At 41.8% G+C, this 18,705-nt stretch overlaps 3 protein-coding genes and 1 pseudogene across 4 annotated transcripts; 3 read left to right on the top strand and 1 right to left on the bottom strand.

Annotated features, from left to right (window-relative positions):
- The first annotated feature begins 462 nt into the window (after window positions 1-462).
- LOC106933157 (monoacylglycerol lipase ABHD6-like) lies at window positions 463-8,826 on the top strand. Of its 2 annotated transcripts, XM_015012229.2 has the most exons (10): window positions 497-591; window positions 899-940; window positions 1,933-2,066; window positions 3,680-3,839; window positions 5,368-5,481; window positions 6,582-6,714; window positions 7,409-7,575; window positions 7,651-7,705; window positions 8,105-8,205; window positions 8,355-8,826. In XM_015012229.2, the coding sequence occupies exons 3-10, from the start codon at window positions 1,948-1,950 to the stop codon at window positions 8,511-8,513; spliced, it is 1,008 nt and encodes a 335-aa protein (XP_014867715.1). In that variant the 5' UTR covers window positions 497-591; window positions 899-940; window positions 1,933-1,947; the 3' UTR covers window positions 8,514-8,826. The 2 variants fall into 2 exon arrangements, with proteins under 2 accessions (XP_014867714.1, XP_014867715.1); XM_015012228.2 differs by lacking the exon at window positions 899-940 and having other exon boundaries at window positions 463-591.
- A 475-nt stretch (window positions 8,827-9,301) lies between these two features.
- On the top strand, window positions 9,302-13,135 carry rpp14 (ribonuclease P/MRP 14 subunit). Its single transcript, XM_015012233.2, has 6 exons — window positions 9,302-9,410; window positions 10,212-10,322; window positions 10,936-11,020; window positions 11,097-11,173; window positions 11,255-11,333; window positions 12,997-13,135. The coding sequence occupies exons 2-6, from the start codon at window positions 10,231-10,233 to the stop codon at window positions 13,051-13,053; spliced, it is 390 nt and encodes a 129-aa protein (XP_014867719.1). The 5' UTR covers window positions 9,302-9,410; window positions 10,212-10,230; the 3' UTR covers window positions 13,054-13,135.
- Window positions 13,060-14,246, top strand: LOC148159811 (hydroxyacyl-thioester dehydratase type 2, mitochondrial-like). Its single transcript, XM_015012232.2, has one exon. The coding sequence runs from the start codon at window positions 13,060-13,062 to the stop codon at window positions 13,534-13,536; it is 477 nt and encodes a 158-aa protein (XP_014867718.2). The 3' UTR covers window positions 13,537-14,246.
- A 308-nt stretch (window positions 14,247-14,554) lies between these two features.
- Window positions 14,555-16,742, bottom strand: LOC148159810 (nuclear factor 7, ovary-like; annotated as a pseudogene).
- Window positions 16,743-18,705: the final 1,963 nt, after the last annotated feature.

The following is an 18,705-nucleotide window of genomic DNA, read 5'->3' as shown; positions in this document are numbered from 1 at the left end:
GATAACTTATTTTTTACGGTGACATTAATGCCAGAATTAATAAATAATACAGACTTTGTGCTACTGTCATTTATGTATTTACTTTAGTGATGTATTTATTTTAGTTGTGTTTAAATCATATGCTATTTTTATGACTAAAATGACACATAGAAAGAAAAAAAAATACCCTTCTTGGAAGTATTTCTATTATGCAGAGCGCAAATTAGCTGATGGTACGATCATGTAGTGACGCTCATAAACATGAATACGGTGACACCTGTCACTCCATGTCCATGTTGCAAACAAATCACACATTTGTAAAAGTGAGGAATTGATCAGTACTCACCGCAGTTATGATAACCCATTTAGGCAGTTTGGCAGGGGAACCAAAGCGGCTGTTCAGTTTGCTTATGCCTTGGGCCGGCCCTGGGTGGAAGTAACTTCCTCTATCTGTTTTTATCTCAAACGGAGCCCCGCCGCATTTCCCACGGTCCGTGAACGCACCACGGTCGTTTCTCTTTAAGTGCGGATGAAAGGCTGAGCAACGATTGTGTAATTTGGGTGAAAGAGAAGAGAGGAGTCGGGAGAAGTGAAGCAGGAGGCGCTGAACAGGTTCGGTTCTGTCTCTTCTGCTGGTGTTTCTGTTCAGGTGTTATTCGGACGGGATTCACGGTGTGCAGGTTTTCCGTTCATTCTGCCGGTCCTGGTTTTATGTAACCGACGTTGTTCACCGGCTTTGGACGGTTTTCCTCTTCGGTAGAAAATTATTAATGAGGCTGGATGTTATTAAAATCAGAGGGAAGTTTCCTTATATGCTGCTGATAATCCAGTAATACATTACAGTCCTGTAATAATCCAGAATATCCTCCAGTTTCACTGCAAACTTTCACAGCCGGGTTTTTTTTGTTTTGTTTTTTAGTATTACGGTTTTATCCCCGCCCACTTTGATCTACTAGTCGAGGTAAGCTGCTCATAAGTTTACATACGCTGGCAGCATTTCTCTTTCTTCCGTTCTGATAGATATTTTTCCTGTATGTTTTCTTTTATTGGTGGTTTTTAGTTGGGTGATAATATTGATTTTCTGACAAATCATAACAGAAACAACCCAACTGATTCTGATCAGAACCTGGTTTCTGATTGTCTGTCCAGAACCTCCACTAGTTCCTGTTGAGTCCATCTTGGGTTCTGGATCATTATTTTAAAATGTTGAATTTTGTCCCATGTTCTCGTCCCACACCATCGTCGCTCCACCTCCATGTTTCAGGGGAGAAATGGTGACCTTACCGACCCCTCTTGTTGGTTAATGTAGGCCACTAGTTTGTGAATTAGTTTGTTCATTCACCCCCAGTCGGCTGCTTTTAACATTTATTATGATTATAGTTTCAGAATGCTTCACAGGATGATGAAAAGTAAAAACCACTGAATAAGAAAAACAGTTTAGAAACAGCATTATGAAAACAATACCAGCAGAAAGCACTAAAATAACATGAAATATATGAACAAAACATGTTCTAAAATATTGGTAACCTCAATAAAGACGCACAAAAAGTATTCAACGAAAAATATTCCAACATTTCTTTTTTTGTTCACTTTACAAAGAAACCCTTTAGCAAACTGTTTCTGTTCTATTCGTCTTGCAGGCCTGTCACAATAATCAATAAATTAATTAATCACATGATAGATTAAAACAAGCTCAATAATTTTAATTTGCATGATTGTTTTTTCTTTCTTTCTACCAAAAACTGGATGATAAAGTCTTCAGCATAATGTTTTGGTCTCAATTAACCTTTTTTTTAAGGACATCATTATCGTTTGTCGTGATAACTCCTGGGACAGTTTATTGTCCAGCGACATTTGTTACTGTGACGGGCCGAACTGCAGCTGAAGTTCAGTTTTATTGATAAAGATCCGGGAGGAAAAAACGATCTGATCAGATGTTTGGTTGTTTTCAAGGCGTCTGCAGCAGCGATGGAGCTAACGTGGGCTAAAACCTTAGTGCTAACAGGAGGAGTTCTGCTTGTTCCTGTTTTCGCCATCGTTACGTCCTTCGTGTTCTGGCCCGGAGTGCTGCTGAAGGCCTACAACTGGTAAACACACACACATTAACGCCTCACGGCTGATGAGTCACTGAATGACCTTTCACCTCAATATGTTCATCCTGTAAAGTCAGCGCTTCCTCATACTTTCTGGTTTCAAACTCATTTTCATTCAGGGCCATATCAAGATAGTGAATGTCCTCAAAGGGCCGGTTGTGGCAGAAAATATCGAAGAAACCCATTAACAAATTACGAACATGTAAATAAATACCTGTCTCTGCATTATACTTATAAAAGTTAAATAGTATCGAATATCTTTTTACATTGATATAATTTGGCAAAAAAATCTGCATTTCTTTGATTAAGATGGTATCAATCAAAGAAATGACACATGAATAAAACTTTGTTTTCTTCATAAAATTCAACATTTCTGAATTATTGCCAGAATTTTAGTCCTTTATCATTATTATTTATTTTGATCTAAAATGGCCGCTTTACGCCGTCGGACCTACGAGCCGTCATTGCGCTCAAACGCAGATTTGAGCGCAATGAGTGTGAAGTAAAACTTTGTTTACTTCACACGAAGTAAACAAAGTTTTATCATGTGGCTCTTTAGAGTCAAGAGGGCCACAGAATGAGCTGTGACGGGGCAGATTTGGCCCCAGGGCCTTTAGTTTGACTCGTGTTCTCAGAACTGTTGATGGAAATTTCTGCTATAAACCGTTTACTGCCATGAAACGATGAGTGTCATAACCTTCATGTTGGGTTTCTATCTGCGTCATTCTTCTTCGGTTTATGTAATTTCTCTTTTTACAAAGACACTTTCTGATCCAGAACTATTCAGCTGCTTTATTGTTTTTGCAATGAATTATGAAAGCAGACTGTTTATTGATAAACAGCTCGTGGCTGCAGGATCCTCACCAACATCCAGATCAGGGCCAGTCCAAGTCTTTTTGGGGCCCAGAGCAGATTTTCATTTGGGCCCTTCTCCCCACACCAACCCACACCAGTTAGCATCATGTCAGGACACTTCTGTAAAATAAATCTTTGATCTGAATGAGTCTTATCCTGGCTAAATAAAAGTTGAAGAAGAATTGGCTTAAAATGTACCAATGTTAATATGACTGTTCATTTTCACCATTTAGGAGCAGCAAATAAAAAAATACATTTTGAAATTTGGAGTGGTATTTAAGTGTGCCATATTATTTTAATTATTATTATAAATAATTTAAATAATTGATTATTTAAATTATTTAAGTAACATGAGCTGAAAAACATTAAATTTCTTTCAATTCCCCAACTGGGGCAGCCAACTGCAGGAAGAGATGAAAAATGGCTACCAACTATAAAAATAATATAAAACATCTTTTTTCTGTGTGTTAATAGCATGATTTTTAAATAAATTTATTTTGTCATGTTAGCTTTTTGCTCTTGAGGGCAAAAATTCAATTCAGTTCCCAAATTCAGTTGGTTCAGATGGTGGCACCATGTTCTGATCCCGAATAAAACAACAGCTAACATCCAAAAACAAAACCTTCAGGACTGGAAAACTGTGGATCAGAACCAGATTAGAGGAAAGCCTGACTGTTTGGAAGGACGCTCTGGATCCAGAGGTCAGAGGTCGGTTCTGGGTTGCTGGGTCTAACCCGCTGCTCTCCTGTCAGGTACAATCGCCGCTTGCAGGGCATGGTGGTCCGTTACTGTCACAGTGGAACTTACCGCTTCTGTTATACCACCCGCGGGACACCAGGGGGCGCCACGCCGTCGCTGCTTCTGCTGCACGGGTTCGCCGCCTCCAAGGACATGTGGCTGCCTGTTGTCATGGTAACACACACACACACACACACACACACACACACACACACGCACACACACACACACACACACACACACACACACTACTTCACATTGTTAAGGTCCCAACTAAGCATTTCAGTCAAGTTGAGATCTGAACTTTGACTAAGCCACTTTTCCAGTCATGCTGTTGTTGATGAACTGCTGCGTTTTGGGTTCTTGTCATGTTCCCGACCCGGTTCTCCAGATTACGCAGGTTCTGTTGCTGCAGAACAAGCCCAAACAGAAAGGAAAGGAAGGAATATTGGAACTGATTTTTCAGGTTTTCCTGCTTCTAACAAACGACAACGCCTGTAACTTTCGTCATGAGAACGCAACTCACCTCAACTCCACGACACGGAATCTAAAAACAAGAAAATCCCAGTGAATTGATTAATTTGCACTTTACTGCATTAGATCAGTGTTTGATACAACAGAAAACTGTAACTCTGATCTTTGGTCCAGAGCCTCTGAGGTCTCTGTACTTCTGGACCAGGTTCGCTCTGGATCCAGTTGGGATGGCCATGTTTGTAATCAGTTCATCGTTCAGAGCAGCGAACGTTGCATCATCTTTCTGAAAGGAAATTTGATGTCGTTTGTTCAGAACCACCTTTTTATTCCTAGTTTTAGGTTAAGAAAGAGAAAAACTTAAAAAGTTTGCAAAATATTAAAACAGACAATTTGCAATCTCAAGAAGAAAAATAGATCTGAAAACATTATTCATACTTTTGATCTCATTCTGACTTGGGAGTCTAATAAATGGAAAAAACGACTAAGCTCAGCATTTTTTTTTAATTGTCTATAGTTAAAAAATATTTGATATTTCTTCATAAGTTTTAGCCAAAGTTGTTCAGAGTCTTTATTGGAGGCATGTTGGTGGAATCTGATTGGTTGGCTGAGGACAGGTGTCTTTTCTCCAGGTGATGAGTTGAAACCAGTGCAATTAACCCAGGAGGGCTTCTTATCGACAGTCAGTGAGACTCAGAATTGGGTTGTTTTCCCTCCCGGTCGACCCGGTTCTACTAGAACCAGAACATCTGCTCCACCTCCAGCTGCTGTGGTTCTGAGTCAAACCAGCCTGTTCCCCTCCTGGCCTGTGGGGGCGCTGCACCAAGAACCACTGAAGGAAACGACACAAAAACCTCTGAAGACACTGAGAGCAACTTCCTTCTTCACCAGATGGAAACAAGATGGAAGATTTTAGCGGTTGGAGGATTTCTCTTTAGGCTAAAGACCAGGAACCATTTCTGCTGCTAGCGCTAGGCTAGCACGTTAGCTTTGGTTGGATTTACCCAGAATGCCCTGCGGTGTAGTTCACTTCCTGCTTTTGCATTCAAACCAAACCAGACTTCATAGTTGCACTACTTTAATTTCAACCCACAGTTTCTACGTTCTGTCAGTTTTTGCTCAATAATCTGGTTGCAACATAAATTCTGATTTATTTAATGATTTATTTGCTTCAATTTAAGGCAATAGAAGGATCAGAACATTATTGTTTATGTTTGCTTCTTGCTTCCAGTACCTCCCCAGAAACCTGCATGTGGTTTGCTTGGACATGCCTGGACATGAAGGGACGAGTCGAACCGGGGCAGAAGATTACAGCATCCAGGGTCAGGCCAGGCGAGTCCATCAGGTCGGTGCAACGCTTCCATCCGCCTGCAGATAGAGACGGTAGAAACACAAACAAAAATCATTTTCACCTCTTTACACTGGAGTCACATTCACACACTGATGCGCAGATCAGTAGGCAATTTGGGGTTAGGTGGGGCACATCAACATGTGGCAGGAGGAAGCTGGAATCAAACCTACAACCTTCCAATCACAAGATGACTGCCTTACCCACTGAGCCACAGTCGGCCCTCGTTTCACTACTGAAATGACCTCCAGAAACAGCTTTTATTCAGCAAACTTGAATTTTGATGGAAAAGTATCCAGCCTCAGACAGGAAGCTGCTGGCTTTGGACTCCATGTAGCTGACAAATCCCACATGGTCCAAAACTCAACTTTGTTGTGGCTTTAATGTTTTTATTGTTTGTAGAGTGTTTATGTGGTAGCAGCTTTGATTAGCAACAATGTCCCCTATGGAGACATTAAAGTATAGATCAGTGTACATCAGAGGAAATGACTGATCGCCTGTTGCAGACAGAAACTGGTTGTTTAGCATCCTATGCTAGGCTAGGCTAGTTTCATTGTTGTGTTTACGAATCTATTTATTAACTTTTCAGACTGATGTTAAATTGATTATTGTTTTTAAACACACAAGCAGTTTATGTCAGTAGTTGATAAATTATGGCAGTCCATAATCCTCCAGGTGGCGCTAACACTAGTCCCTAAAAAGACAACAACAAAATCTGGGAGAAAACTGCAGAATCAGTTGGTTGTTCAACAGCAAAGTAATATTTTTTTGAAAATAGTATCTTCTGTTGATAATTCATTACACAATCAATGTAAACATAATCAGAATACTTTGAATTCTGCCCCTAAAAATAATCCAAAGTATAAAATAACTAACTACTATAAAAAGTAAGCTACAACTAAACAAGATTTAACTAAAAATTACTAATAGAAACTAGCTAACATGCTCTAAAAACTGATTAAAACTAACTGAATTAAACAGTCACAATAAAATTAAATTATAATGAAAATCCAGAGTTGTTATAACTCTGGTTTCTACGTCATGAACCTCCATCAGCATGTTGAAAATGGCCTCCCGTCTGTTTTGTGTCTGCTCAGTTCGTCCGCAGCGTCGGTCTGGATAAGTCGCCGTTCCACCTGGTCGGCACCTCCATGGGCGGGAACGTGGCGGGCGTCTATGCCGGTCTTTACCCGGCTGACGTCTGCAGCCTCACCTTGGTGTGTCCAGCAGGTAAATCTGCAGCTTTCTTCAAGTTTCACTTCCTGTAAACTTCCAAGGCAAGGGTGTCCAAAGTGTGGTGCCAGGGCCTTTTGTGGCCCTTGCAGTGATTTTGTGTGGCCCCCAACTGCAAATCAAGAATGATACGAATTTGGCCGTTCCATCACAGGTGCAGATGGAAACCAGTTTTTATCTAATTTATTAAACTTGGCTAAATAAAGCAAGTGTTTGAAAGAAAGTAACTCAAATCTTTGGTAACAGTTTACTTGAATTGGTGGACATGAGGAGTGTTTAATAGTGTTATCACGAAGAGTCATTGTGTAAACAATGACACTTTTAATGCTGCTTTGCACTAAAAGTGTCATTATTTACTGGATGACGCTGCATGGCAGCAGGACTGAACATTCATGTTATGTCAGTCTTCGCTCCTCTTCAAATAAAAAGCTACCAAATCTTTTTTTATATAAAAGAATAAATTTGTTCATTCAAGCCCATAGAATCTGAAAACTCAGTGAAATTTCTTTTAATACTGAAAATATGTACAATTATTTGAAAGTTTTGGATCTTCAATGAATAACAACCTTTTCCACAAAAAACATCAAAATCAGAAAATCAAAACATTTATATTTTTCTGGCTTCAGAAACGTTGGGTATTTTAATTTTGCGTCGTTGCCGGTGCTTTCTGCTCCTCCTCGCCTCCCTGCAGGTCTGGATTACCCCACAGACTCCAGCTTCATCGCTCTTCTGAAGGAGCTGGACCTGGAGACGCCCAACACGCCCAGCAAACCCATCCCGCTTATCCCCACCTCTATGCAGGAGCTGGAGGCCATGCTGAAGCTGTGCTGCTATAAACCGCCCAAAATCCCCCGCCAGGTACGGCACTGAGCCCTCCAGGCTTCCGTCCGCGGCGCGGCGCTAACAGACATGTTGCTCTGATTGCTCCTGCAGTTCCTCTGGGGCCTCCTGGCCAACAGGATCCCAAACACCGACTTCTACAGAGAAGGTCAGTCTTCCTGTTTTCACTCCCCATCGTTCCTCAGATTTAAATAAAATAAAGACACAAGTTGCTAAAGTGTTTTATTTTTCATTTCAAGACCAAACTTGTTCATTAAAATGTATTTATGTGAGATTTGTTGGCAGAAATGTGAAAAATGTGGCTGAACTTTTAGCAGAGGTGGGCAAAGTTCCCAAAAATTTGCAATAAGCTCACAATTATATGTTACTGGGAAACATTTGCGAAAGATTGCAAATTATGAGATGAGACAAATGACCAATTTGCTGGTTATGTGTCTTACAACAAGTTGTAAACTAATCCTGGTGCCATTTCATCAGACAGTCAGTGTCTGATTTTGTTTCTGTTTCCTCTGTTGGTTTAATCTGTGCAAATACTATTTATGCTTAGTGTTCTTGGCGATCGTTGGGGAGAAGTCTCGGTACTTGCTGCAGGAACACCTGAATCTGATCACAGCGCCCCTGCAGGTCATCTGGGGGAAGAACGACCGGGTAAATAAAGCAGTGCTGGAAAGTCTTACATTCAGCTCCCAACACATTAAAATATATTTTCAGAAATCAGAACATCAAAAACATTTGATTCTGTACCCAGTTACACTTTGAATTTAAGTAAATCTCTACAAATGCCCCCACTTTCCCAGATCCTGGATGTTTCTGGAGCCACAGTGATCCAGAAGGCGCTTCCTCACTGCCAGGTGGATTTGCTGGACAACTGCGGTCACGCCATTGCCTTGGAGAGGCCGAGGAAATTTGCTAACCTTGTGCTGGACTTCCACAATAAAGCAAAGAAACAAGCCTGACCGGTGGAGGAGCGAAAACTAGAACTTATTTTAACTGACAGATGCGTCTCAACTTGTTAGCAAAAATCATTCCATGGGAGGAATTTGACTAACTTTTCATCTGAAAAATAGTTTCTTTTTTTCCCTTTTTTGTAGGGAAGAAATTATGATTTTAATTTGAGACAAAAAAAACAGAACTGAGGGAAAATTCTGATTCCTGACTAATTGTTATTCTTTTTGTAAACTAAAAATATTGATGAATGAGTTAACAGAATGGTTTTGCACAAATATTCCCCAAGGGTTGAAAAATTAAATAAAAAAGGAAAAAAGAAAACTGGGTTTGAGGTTTTTTTTGTTTTTTTTGCGTGCGGTAACATCATTTGGCCACTGGAGGGCAGCACCCTCCACCGTTTTAACAGCTCTGTCAAAGAGTAAACAAACTATCCAAGATGTTTCAGTCCATGCATTCCCCCCCCGCCCCCCCCCCGAGACACCATATACTATTAGATACAGCGCAACAGATAGGGAATATTCTGATAAACTTTTAATGTAAGTATTTTATAACATACCGAACAAAAAATTGTTTTTTACTTTTTAAAATATATTAAAACAAGCTATAGAACATAGAAAACGTATCTGAGCAAGAATTTACTGTATTTTTTATATAAATGTCCCAAATATTAATTTTATCTCTGGTCAACATAATACAGTTCATTTAGATTCAAAATACTCCAAGAATATCCACGTTAAGTTTGCTGTTTGAGGAAAAACTTGTGATTAAAACGAACAAGATCGGTTCCTGTGACAGAGTGAGACCTCCTGTTTACAGAGAATTATGAGGTAGGTGCGCATGTGTCGATGACTTTGATGGCGGCAGGGTAAACACGCTGCAGTTCGCTTTCCACGGACATGTAGACGGTAAGTAAAAACAGTTAATGGTGTTCCGTCAGAGTTCAGGAGATCCTGATCCGATCCAGAGATGTTCTAACGGCCTGGAGCTCCACGCTGCTCCGCCCTGACCTCCTCCTGGGGTTGGAAGGTGTGACCCCAGTCTGTCGGTGTTTCAGATCTGTCGGTAGTCCAGTCTGAGTAGGACGCTACTTTTGATTCTCCGGGCGACCGTTAATCCGTTCTACAGCTAAAAATCAAAATGTCCTAAAAAATTCAGCATTTTCTGTCCCTCATTGTGGAAAGTGGTACTAATATACAATGTAGATTCCTCATGCATAATTTTTGTTTTATTTATTTCAAACTACATACCCTACATTTTATTTGGAATAAGGGTAGATAATAGTAAGAATAAATTTTCAGTCTTGATTTCTTGTAATTTTTTTATGATTTTGTTTCTGTAGTTATGAATCTTTTAATTTTCGGAACCGGCTCGTCGTTTGTTTTTATTATGTCCAGCGATTTGCCCAAAAGATTTTTATAAATATAGTTGTTTAAAAATTAGCTTCTATTAGCTTGAATGCTAACAGACTTGATTAAAATGTTCCTATTTCTTCACTGTTCTGGTTCTGTTGAGTCCAATTAATGATCCAGACCCTCAAAAACTTCGAATACATTTCTGCAAATAAAAACCTCCTAATCATTCATTTAAACTAAAACTCCTTGTGCAGGAAAACCTGTTAATACAGGAGCTGTGGTGTGTTCACTGACTGTAGGGAAAAAATTTAAATAATTGCATCCTTCAGGTTTCTGATTTATTCTTTTCTTCAGAGTTTCCAGTCTGTAGAAAATGAGAGCGGGCGCTGAGGAGGCAGAATCTTCTGGGTACCAACGGGTTGTACTGAAGAACGCTTCGCCGCATCACTACCTCAAAGTCCGTCTGTAAGTTTTGGCTGTCTAGATTTGCGTTTGCCAAAGTGGGGGCCGCGGGCCACTGGAGGGCGCTGTGGGGGCTTAAGAAAGTTCAAAGGAAGATAAGAAAAATAATAAAAATACATAAATAAAAAATAGGATCTCAGAAATGTCTTTAAGTTCATCATGTTTGCTTTTTGTTAATCTTTTTTTTTCTTAAAATAATTAATTCAAGCTAGAATAGCAGCAAGAAGTGGAAAAGTTTCCGTCAAGACAAAATCCATGAGAACTGTTGATATAAAATACAATTTGATGTGATTAATATAAAATACATATTTTCTTATCAAAAGAGAAGATTGTGAGGAAAAATGGTATTATCTGGTGATAATATATGATCTGATAAGAAAAGTTTCTGCCACAGAACTCTTTGGTGGTCTAAAATCAGACAGTGCGATGTTAGCATTTAAGCTAATTTAATGTAATAATTATTGAATAGTGAATAAAAAGTTATTGTTTGCTTACATATCTTGTAGTATTGTCTGTGGGTTTGCTAAGGAGGTCAGAGGTCAATGCTATTTGGGAATGTTTGTGAACCCTGTGCGCAGGATCTGTTTGCCCGCGTTAAGTCCGATCTCCCCCCCAGGGTGCTGGAGGATGAGTCGGCCAGAGTGAGCGCCATTGACCTGAAGACCTTCATCACTTCCTGCCTGAGGAGTTTGTTCGGAGAGGTGGGATCCTCACGGTTCTGCCCGGCCACTCGGGTCCGGACCTTTCCTTTGATAACTCAGTGCTGGTGTTCTTCAGGTTGGAGCGGCGCTGAATGTGGACGTGCTGAAGTATGATGAGGAGACGCTAACTGCTCTGCTGCGAGTTCCCAGCAGGTACCAGTCCGAAGCTGGCTCCGCCCGCAGAACCTGGAGCCGGTTTGGGTTTTTATTTCTATCTTCTGGTTTCTGTTTCAGGGGTTTGGTGAAGCTGTGGAGCTCCCTCACCCTGCAGGGGTTCTACCAGAACCGGGCCTGCGCCTTCAGGGTTCTGCAGGTCAGCACATCTCATTCATCAGTGCTCTTCAAATTTAAAGGGGCAGTATCATGTTAAATCAACTTTTTTTAAAAGTTTTCCATCATGTTGTAGCATTACATACCTAGCATACCTAACCTTTAATCTCCATGGCAACAATTCAGCTATTCAAAACGCCTGGTTGGACGTAGCCCCGCCTTCTACACTCATCTCCTCCCCCACTCAGCTCCTTCAGACTCGCCAGCAGCAATTAGCAAACATCTGCTGAGCTCCTTATAGGAGCTACTTCTCAGAGCAACGCTGGTAAAAAAAAAAAAAAAAAAAAAAAGGAGCCATGTTGGGATGACTTCCTGAAGGAGGAGCTTGAGACAGAGCAGGAGCTTCTTAAAGAGACAGAGGCCCAATTTTAAGGCGCTAAAATACAAAGTCAAATTTCTAACTTTAATAATGGACTTTAGTCAACATCAGTGGATGTTTGTGGTCCCATTTTCCATTAACATTCAACAAAAATAACAATAAAAGTAAATATGACTAATAACAGACTGTGTGTTGTGACTAACGGTTTCCAGTTTAAGAAGATTTAAAAATCTTTCCCTATAAGATTTAAAATGTCCAAAATGATTGGCTGATCATGTTTCCATCTTGATGCTGATTGGCTGATTATGTGAGGAAGGTGCTTGCTGCAGCTCTGAGACTTTTGCTGCGTTCTTGGCAAACTTTGTGGCTCCTATCAGCAGGGAAAACCTTGCTGCCCCACCCATCGCTGGGCGAACAGGAAGCCGTATCAGAACCACTTTCAGCTCAAAAAGTCGGTTTGTTCTCGACTCCAGAGCAGAAATGGAGCCAAAGTGCTGAAGGAACAACATGGATCCGTGATCTGGACCGGACTCTGCTGCAGAACCTAAACTCCGGTTCTGATGTGAGCGGTTCCAGCTGAAATTTTAATTAATTTTTTTATTTATCTTTATCCGACTTAATGTTCTGTTTTTCTTTATTTGTAGAAAGAAGTTTAAGTGTTTATTTCCAACATTTAACTAATAACTATTGATGAAAAATAACCAAAGCAATTTAGCTAAAAACAAATTCTGACCAACATACAGTTTGCTATGTTTTAGCTTGATTTAATTTTATTTGAGCAATTTTAAATTTTTGTAATGGATTTTATTTAATAACCCAACATAAAGTTCTGTTTATTATTATAAGGGAAAACATTTATTTCCATCATTCAAACTTATAATTGTGGCTTAAAAACTAACCAGAGTAATTTAGCCAAAACAGAAAACCTGACCTGCATCAACATTTGCTAAGTTTTAACTTGATGTGATTTTATTTGAGTAAAAATAACAGAACTACCATGAAAGCCATAAAGCTTTTGAGTTTCTTCTAGGTGAGGGAATTTTCTAATTGTATTCTTTTATTTGTACGGCTACATTTTCAAGGTTAATATTTATGTTTACTGTATTAGATTTTTTTTAATTTAACAATCTTTTTATGAATAACTTTTTTATTGGTTCACTGTATTTTAAAACATTTATATTGTCAAGTTGCTTTAATTTTTGTTAAATATGTTTAATTCATTTTAATATCTATTTTTCCTGTTATATTTCTGTTGCTGATTAAAACTACATCTCACTTGAATAGAAATAAACTTTATTTGCTGACTCTGACCTCATGGTGCGTTCAGGTGTCTCCGTTCCTCCTGGCGCTGACAGGAAACAGCCGCGACCTGCAGCTGGACTGAAGCAGGATGACGTCAGCCTGGACACCGCTCTGCGTCAGGCTGCGCCCTTTCCGCCTCCCTTTGGTCCCGCCCCTAGGACGTCGCCTCCACGTCGGCCAGCGCGCCTCCATCACCAAAGCGTTCTCGGCGCGCGACGTGGAGCTGTTCGCCGAGCTAACTGGCGACACCAACCCGCTCCACGTCGACCCGGCCTACGCCAGCACCACGTCCTTCGAGGCGCCCATCGTCCATGGCGTCCTCATCAACGGCCTGATGTCGGCGGTGCTCGGCACCCGGATGCCCGGCCCCGGCTGCGTCTTCCTGTACCAGGAGATCCGCTTCCCGGCACCGCTCTTCGTCGGCGAGGAGGTTCTGGCCGAGGCGGAAGTGCGTAAAATCAAGATGTCGTTCGCCTTCATTGCGGTGACGTGCTCCGCCAAGGACAAGGTGGTGATGGAGGGGGAGGTGATGGTGATGATGCCTGAGAAGCAGCAGCAGGAGTGACGAAGATGATGGCGGTTAAATCCGGGTCCCTGACAGCGTTTCTGTCAAGTTTAATTTTATTTAAGTGTTCTGTACGGAGGCCCCTGAGGGACATTCGGGAACGTTTTTTCTTTTGCGTTTCCTCGCAATAAATTAGCAAACACATCCTGGTCTGTTCTGTACACAGTCACAGTTTAATAAGTTAAGAGTTCACACGCCTTTAAAGAGCCTCAGTAAAAAAAAAAAAAAAAAAAACTTTTTATACATTATTTACTCTGTCAGACTGTAAGTTTCCCTTCCTCTGTAAAAATCTTATTGAAAATCAGTCTATTAATTGCGTTTTCATGTTTGTGTAAGATTGAGATGGAAAACATCAATTTATTAAAGGACACAATCAAAACTCAAATGACTTTATTAAACCACGAAAATAACTCAAAAATACTCCAGACAGTATTTTTTTTTCTGAACTTTACAGAAAAGGTGTAAAACTTCAGCTATCACACTAACAGATGATGGAAAATCCTTACAACAGACTTTCAGTATTCAAGATGCCGCATGGACCGACTGGTACATTACTGCGAGAACGCAAAAGAAAAAACCCTCCGTGTCCCTTAGAGGCTTCCGTAGATTAGAGATGATAAGCATGTTTGATGTCGGGTTTCTTATGTTAATGCAGACTGTTTTGTGTGAAGTCTTTCATTCAATAAAAAAATTAATATTTTCAAATTAAATGAGTCTGTTTTTACTTTGTTTATGTGGAACAACCAGTTATTAGGTGAAGGTTTAGCTCACATTTTCCTAAATTGATGTTTTCCCTCCAATTATTTAAAAACCTATTTTCAGATTATCTTTGTGTGATATTTTGATGATATGAAACATTTCAATTGGGCAAGAAAGCAAGTTAGCTCTACTTTCAGCTCAATCAGGTAAAAATTAATAATCATATTTTGCCTTATTTTTCTCTAAAACATCCGAAGTCCATTGATTAAATGTCAAATTAAGGTTACCTTGTCATTCTCCACTTAAAGTTCAAGAAGTCTTTTATTTTTTGCTATGTTTTATGCCTGTTTATTTAAATTATCGTCTAAAATATTTTCAGTGACTAAAAAGAAAGTCCCTTCAGACACATTATGAATGAATATGCTTTATTAATCCAACCTCCATCCATCCATTTTCTACCACCCTTGTCCCTAGTGGGGTCAGGAGGTGCTGGTGCCTCTCCAGCGACCTTCGGGCGAGAAGCGGGGTCACCTGGACTGGTCGCCAGTCTGTCACAGACTTTATTAATCCCACAGGGAAAAATAAAGTATATTCATTTAGAAAAATGTTTTCTTAATAGGACTGGTAGAAGAGTTAACAGATAAATGAATTAAGTATGATCTGATCCGAGCTGAACAGATGACACAGTCAATGGCCAAAAGGGGAAAAAAAATCACAGAAGTTCATGACAAACATCTGACAAAGTGATGTACTGGAAGAGTCCATCAGATGGCGCTCCAACCTTGGAAATAATCAGGAACCAAATGGGACTCTGGATGTTTGGATCTCAGTTTGTTTCCATCAGCAGAGCTTTCAACGTTTAACTGCTCATGAAAACAACCAGATGATCATCTCTGCTGAGTTTCATCAGAGCTGCTGTTTGCTGACTGAGATCTTAATCGGTAAGATTTCTGCTTTGTCCAAAGTGGTGATGTAAGGAAACATCTTCTCACTGAAGCTGCGTGCACTTGAAGGTGTGTATGTGTGTGTTAGTATCCAGATCAGAGAATGTCAGTTTTCCTCTGTCCCAGTCCAGATTCACTCTGATCCTCTGGAGCTTCTTCTTTAATGAAAGAACTGTGGGAGCAGCTGGTGGAGATGCTGCTGAGTATTTACATTCAAAAACCCCAATACACAAAAATCTAGACTGTAAGTTTCCCTTCCTCTGGACAGACTCTGCTAACACACCAAGAGACCAATGTGAACTGTCTCCAACATCAACATCCCAGCTGTGGTTCCCTGAGTTAAAACCCTCAGAGCTCAGGACAGACCACGAGTAACCAAACCTCTCTGGATTATCAGGAAACTGCTGTTCGTCTCCTGAAGTCAAAGTGGTCAAATCTTCAGACAGGATGACCTTTGACCCAACAGTGTTTGGGTCCAGAACCAGAGGAGTGTAGGTCACCATGCCCTTCATGTTGCTCCAGATGTTGAAGGCCAGGTTGCCCAGATGTTTGGCCTGGTCTATCAGAGCTCCTGAGGGCAGCTGTGGATCCTCCAGCAGGGGGCAGCGCTGGACTCTTTCCACTGCAGCCTTGTAGTTGTGCAGGAATGAGACGTCTGCAGCTCTCAGCTCCTCCTCTGTGGCTCTGACTGTGTCTGAAAGAGCTGCTATCTCTCTGCTCAGAGCCTCCATCTTCTCCTTCATCATCCCTCTCTTCTGCTCCTCTTCCTCCCTCAGTGCAGCCAGCCTGGCCTCCTCTTCCTCTGCCAGAAACTGATGAAGCTTCTTGAACTGCTCAACAATCTGCCTCTCTGTGTGTCGGGCCTGGACCTTCATGTGTTCTGCTGTCTGATCAAACTCCTCTTTAACTTCCTTCTTCATCTCCAGTTTCCTCTTTAAAGGCTCCAGAGATGTTTTCAGTTTCTCTCTGTGTTGCTGAGCAGCTTCATCGATGGGCCTGAATCTGTGCTTGGAGTGTTTTTCTGAATCTCTGCAGACGAGATAAACTGGCTGCTGATGGTCCAGACAGAAGAGTTTGAGTTTCTCAGAGTGCAGAGAGCAGAGATCCGTTGGGATTCTCTGGTCTCTCTGCTGTAGGAATGATTCACACAGGTTCTTCAGAGCCAGATTACAGGGAGGATTCAACTTCGAAGACCTTTTCTTACAAACTGGACACTCTGTTGCTGGTTTCTCTCTCCACCAGCTCTTCAGACACTCCCTACAGAAGCTGTGGCTACATGACAGAACAACCGGATCCGTAAAGACGTCCTGACAGACCGGACAGCAGAGATCCTCCTCTGATCTGGAAGCCATTTTGTCTCTGAGTGAAGCTGAAAACACAGAAGGTCCAGTCAGTCTCGGCTCCCTCCCTCCTCTACTAACTTCCCTCAAAGTGACTCTGAGTGTTTTGGTCCAACTCACCTTCAGTGTGAGCAGCTTGAAGCAGCAGAGCTGGAGGTTTCCACTTTTCCCTCCTGCAGCTGGACTCACTCAGAGGAAGCTGCTAGTTTGGTCTGAAGGTGAATCTGATCGACTCTCTGCAGGAACCAATGATGAGAAACTGATTCCTGCTTTGGTTCAGTTCTGATTGAGATTGTGTTTCAATGCAAAGTCCAGAATTCAACCTTTCAGCTGTTATAAAACTCACTGATTAATAGGTTTTATTTTCCTCTGCACAGATCAGAATATATCTATAATAAGTACAGCCTCAGTGGTTGTATTTATTACAGCCATTGTAATAAATACAGCCACTTCCTAGGTCTAGGAAAGCCCATAGGCCAGAGGTTCCCAAAATGTGGGGTGCGCCCCCTAGGGGGGGCGCCGTGTCATTGCAGGGGGAGCGCGGGAAGTCGTCTGGATGAAAAAAAAACAAACACTGTATGCGCTGGGTTTTTACCTTAGAATGGCCAACTCTGTTATTCCTGTCAGTTTGATACAGTAGAGGCTTCCACACATCCCATATTTGTGTCCTCTGTCACTTTTATCAGCAGTTAAAACTGTTTAATCCGTTGTTAACATGTTGTAACCTGTTTTTCCGAGCCGCCTTTAAACGCAACATGAGCGCTAAGAGGCTCGCGCTGGGTTTCCACCTGTGAAGGAGACCTGCTGCTGCTGGGCGGAGCTACGTAGGTTTGTGTTAGAATCACGGCAGCAAACCAGCAAAACGCAAAGAACTTTTCACAGTTTTTCCCTCCAAACTAACCGACTGAGTTGAGTGAAGCTGCTGGATGCAGGTAATGTTAGCTAAAGGATGACTAGCTAATGTTAGCTAAAAGATGACTAGCTAATGTTAGCTAAAAGATGACTAGCTAACATCAATACAGAACCTTAAGCTTAACAAGTACCTTGTAGGCTACCGATGTTGGTGTCTATTTTCAGCTACCTACATTCATTTTGCCCCCAAAAACGTCGATGCCCCCCCCCCCCCCCTCACACACGTCGTTTCAACCAGACAGCCATTTGTAATCCATGGGGGGGGGGGGGGGGCGCAGAAGAAAAAGTTTGGGAACCACTGCCATAGGCGATCGATCTGGAAGTGCCTGATGGCAAACAACCCAAGAGCACCTGGTGGCGGAAAACCCAGGAGCGCCCAGTAGCGCGCAATCAGGGAACGCCTGGCGGTGAGCGACCCAGGAGCTCTAGAAGTGCCCATTGGCCAAAGATGCAGGAGCACCTGGCGGCGGAAAACCCAGGACTTTCTGGCATTGGGTGATCCATGACCTCCAAGAGATCCTGACCTGGGCAGTCCAGGAAGGCCTGACGACGAGGGACCCAGGAGCTTGTAGCTGCAGACACTGAGCCTACTGTCCATTACTGGTTTAAAAGCTTTGCGCTCTGGCAGTCTGTGTCTGCAGCCTCATTCTGACTCTGTTCATGGCTCCACTTCCAGTGAACTTTCTGTATTGATCCAACCAACGGATCAGTACTGCAGTCAGCTTGTTCTGAATGTTTAAACTCCTTAGTGTGTGATGACAGGGGAGCAGAGGAAGCTTCTTTCAGCTGCCTGAGGGGACAGTCTGTAGCAACTCTGTTGTTTATCTCTAGAACTCAGAGTGTTGCTTTGAGCAGAAATGAGGTCCAGAGGTCACCTGTTGACCTCCGGGGAGGGTCACCAGCATTCCTCGTGACCCCACTAGGGATAAGCGTGTAGGATAATGGATGGATGTCATTCTCACTCATATTCAGGCCATGGAAGACATGGTGACCGGATTGAGGAGATCCTTAAAATGCTCCTTTCACTACGATATCCTCAGATTGGGTCTGCAGTTCCCCTCCTCACACACTGCAATGAGCCCAGTTTCTTCTTTCTGAGTTGCTGAATCGTTTTCCAGAAGTTCCTTGATGCCAGCTGAAAGTCTCTTTTCATAGCCTGTCTGAATTCTTCCCAGGCCCTAGTTTTTGTTCCCCAACAGAACAAAGTGCTTCCAGCCTACTGGTACTTGTCAAGCCCTAAAAGCCTCTTTCAGCCTCACGGCTTCCATCACCAC

Source organism: Poecilia mexicana, unplaced genomic scaffold, assembly GCF_051168715.1.
Source record: "Poecilia mexicana isolate PSO_F unplaced genomic scaffold, ASM5116871v1 scaffold_5, whole genome shotgun sequence".
NCBI classification, from domain to species: Eukaryota; Metazoa; Chordata; class Actinopteri; order Cyprinodontiformes; family Poeciliidae; genus Poecilia; species Poecilia mexicana.
The sequence above is the reverse complement of the archived record's forward strand: the minus strand, read 5'-3'. Positions and strand labels throughout refer to the sequence as shown.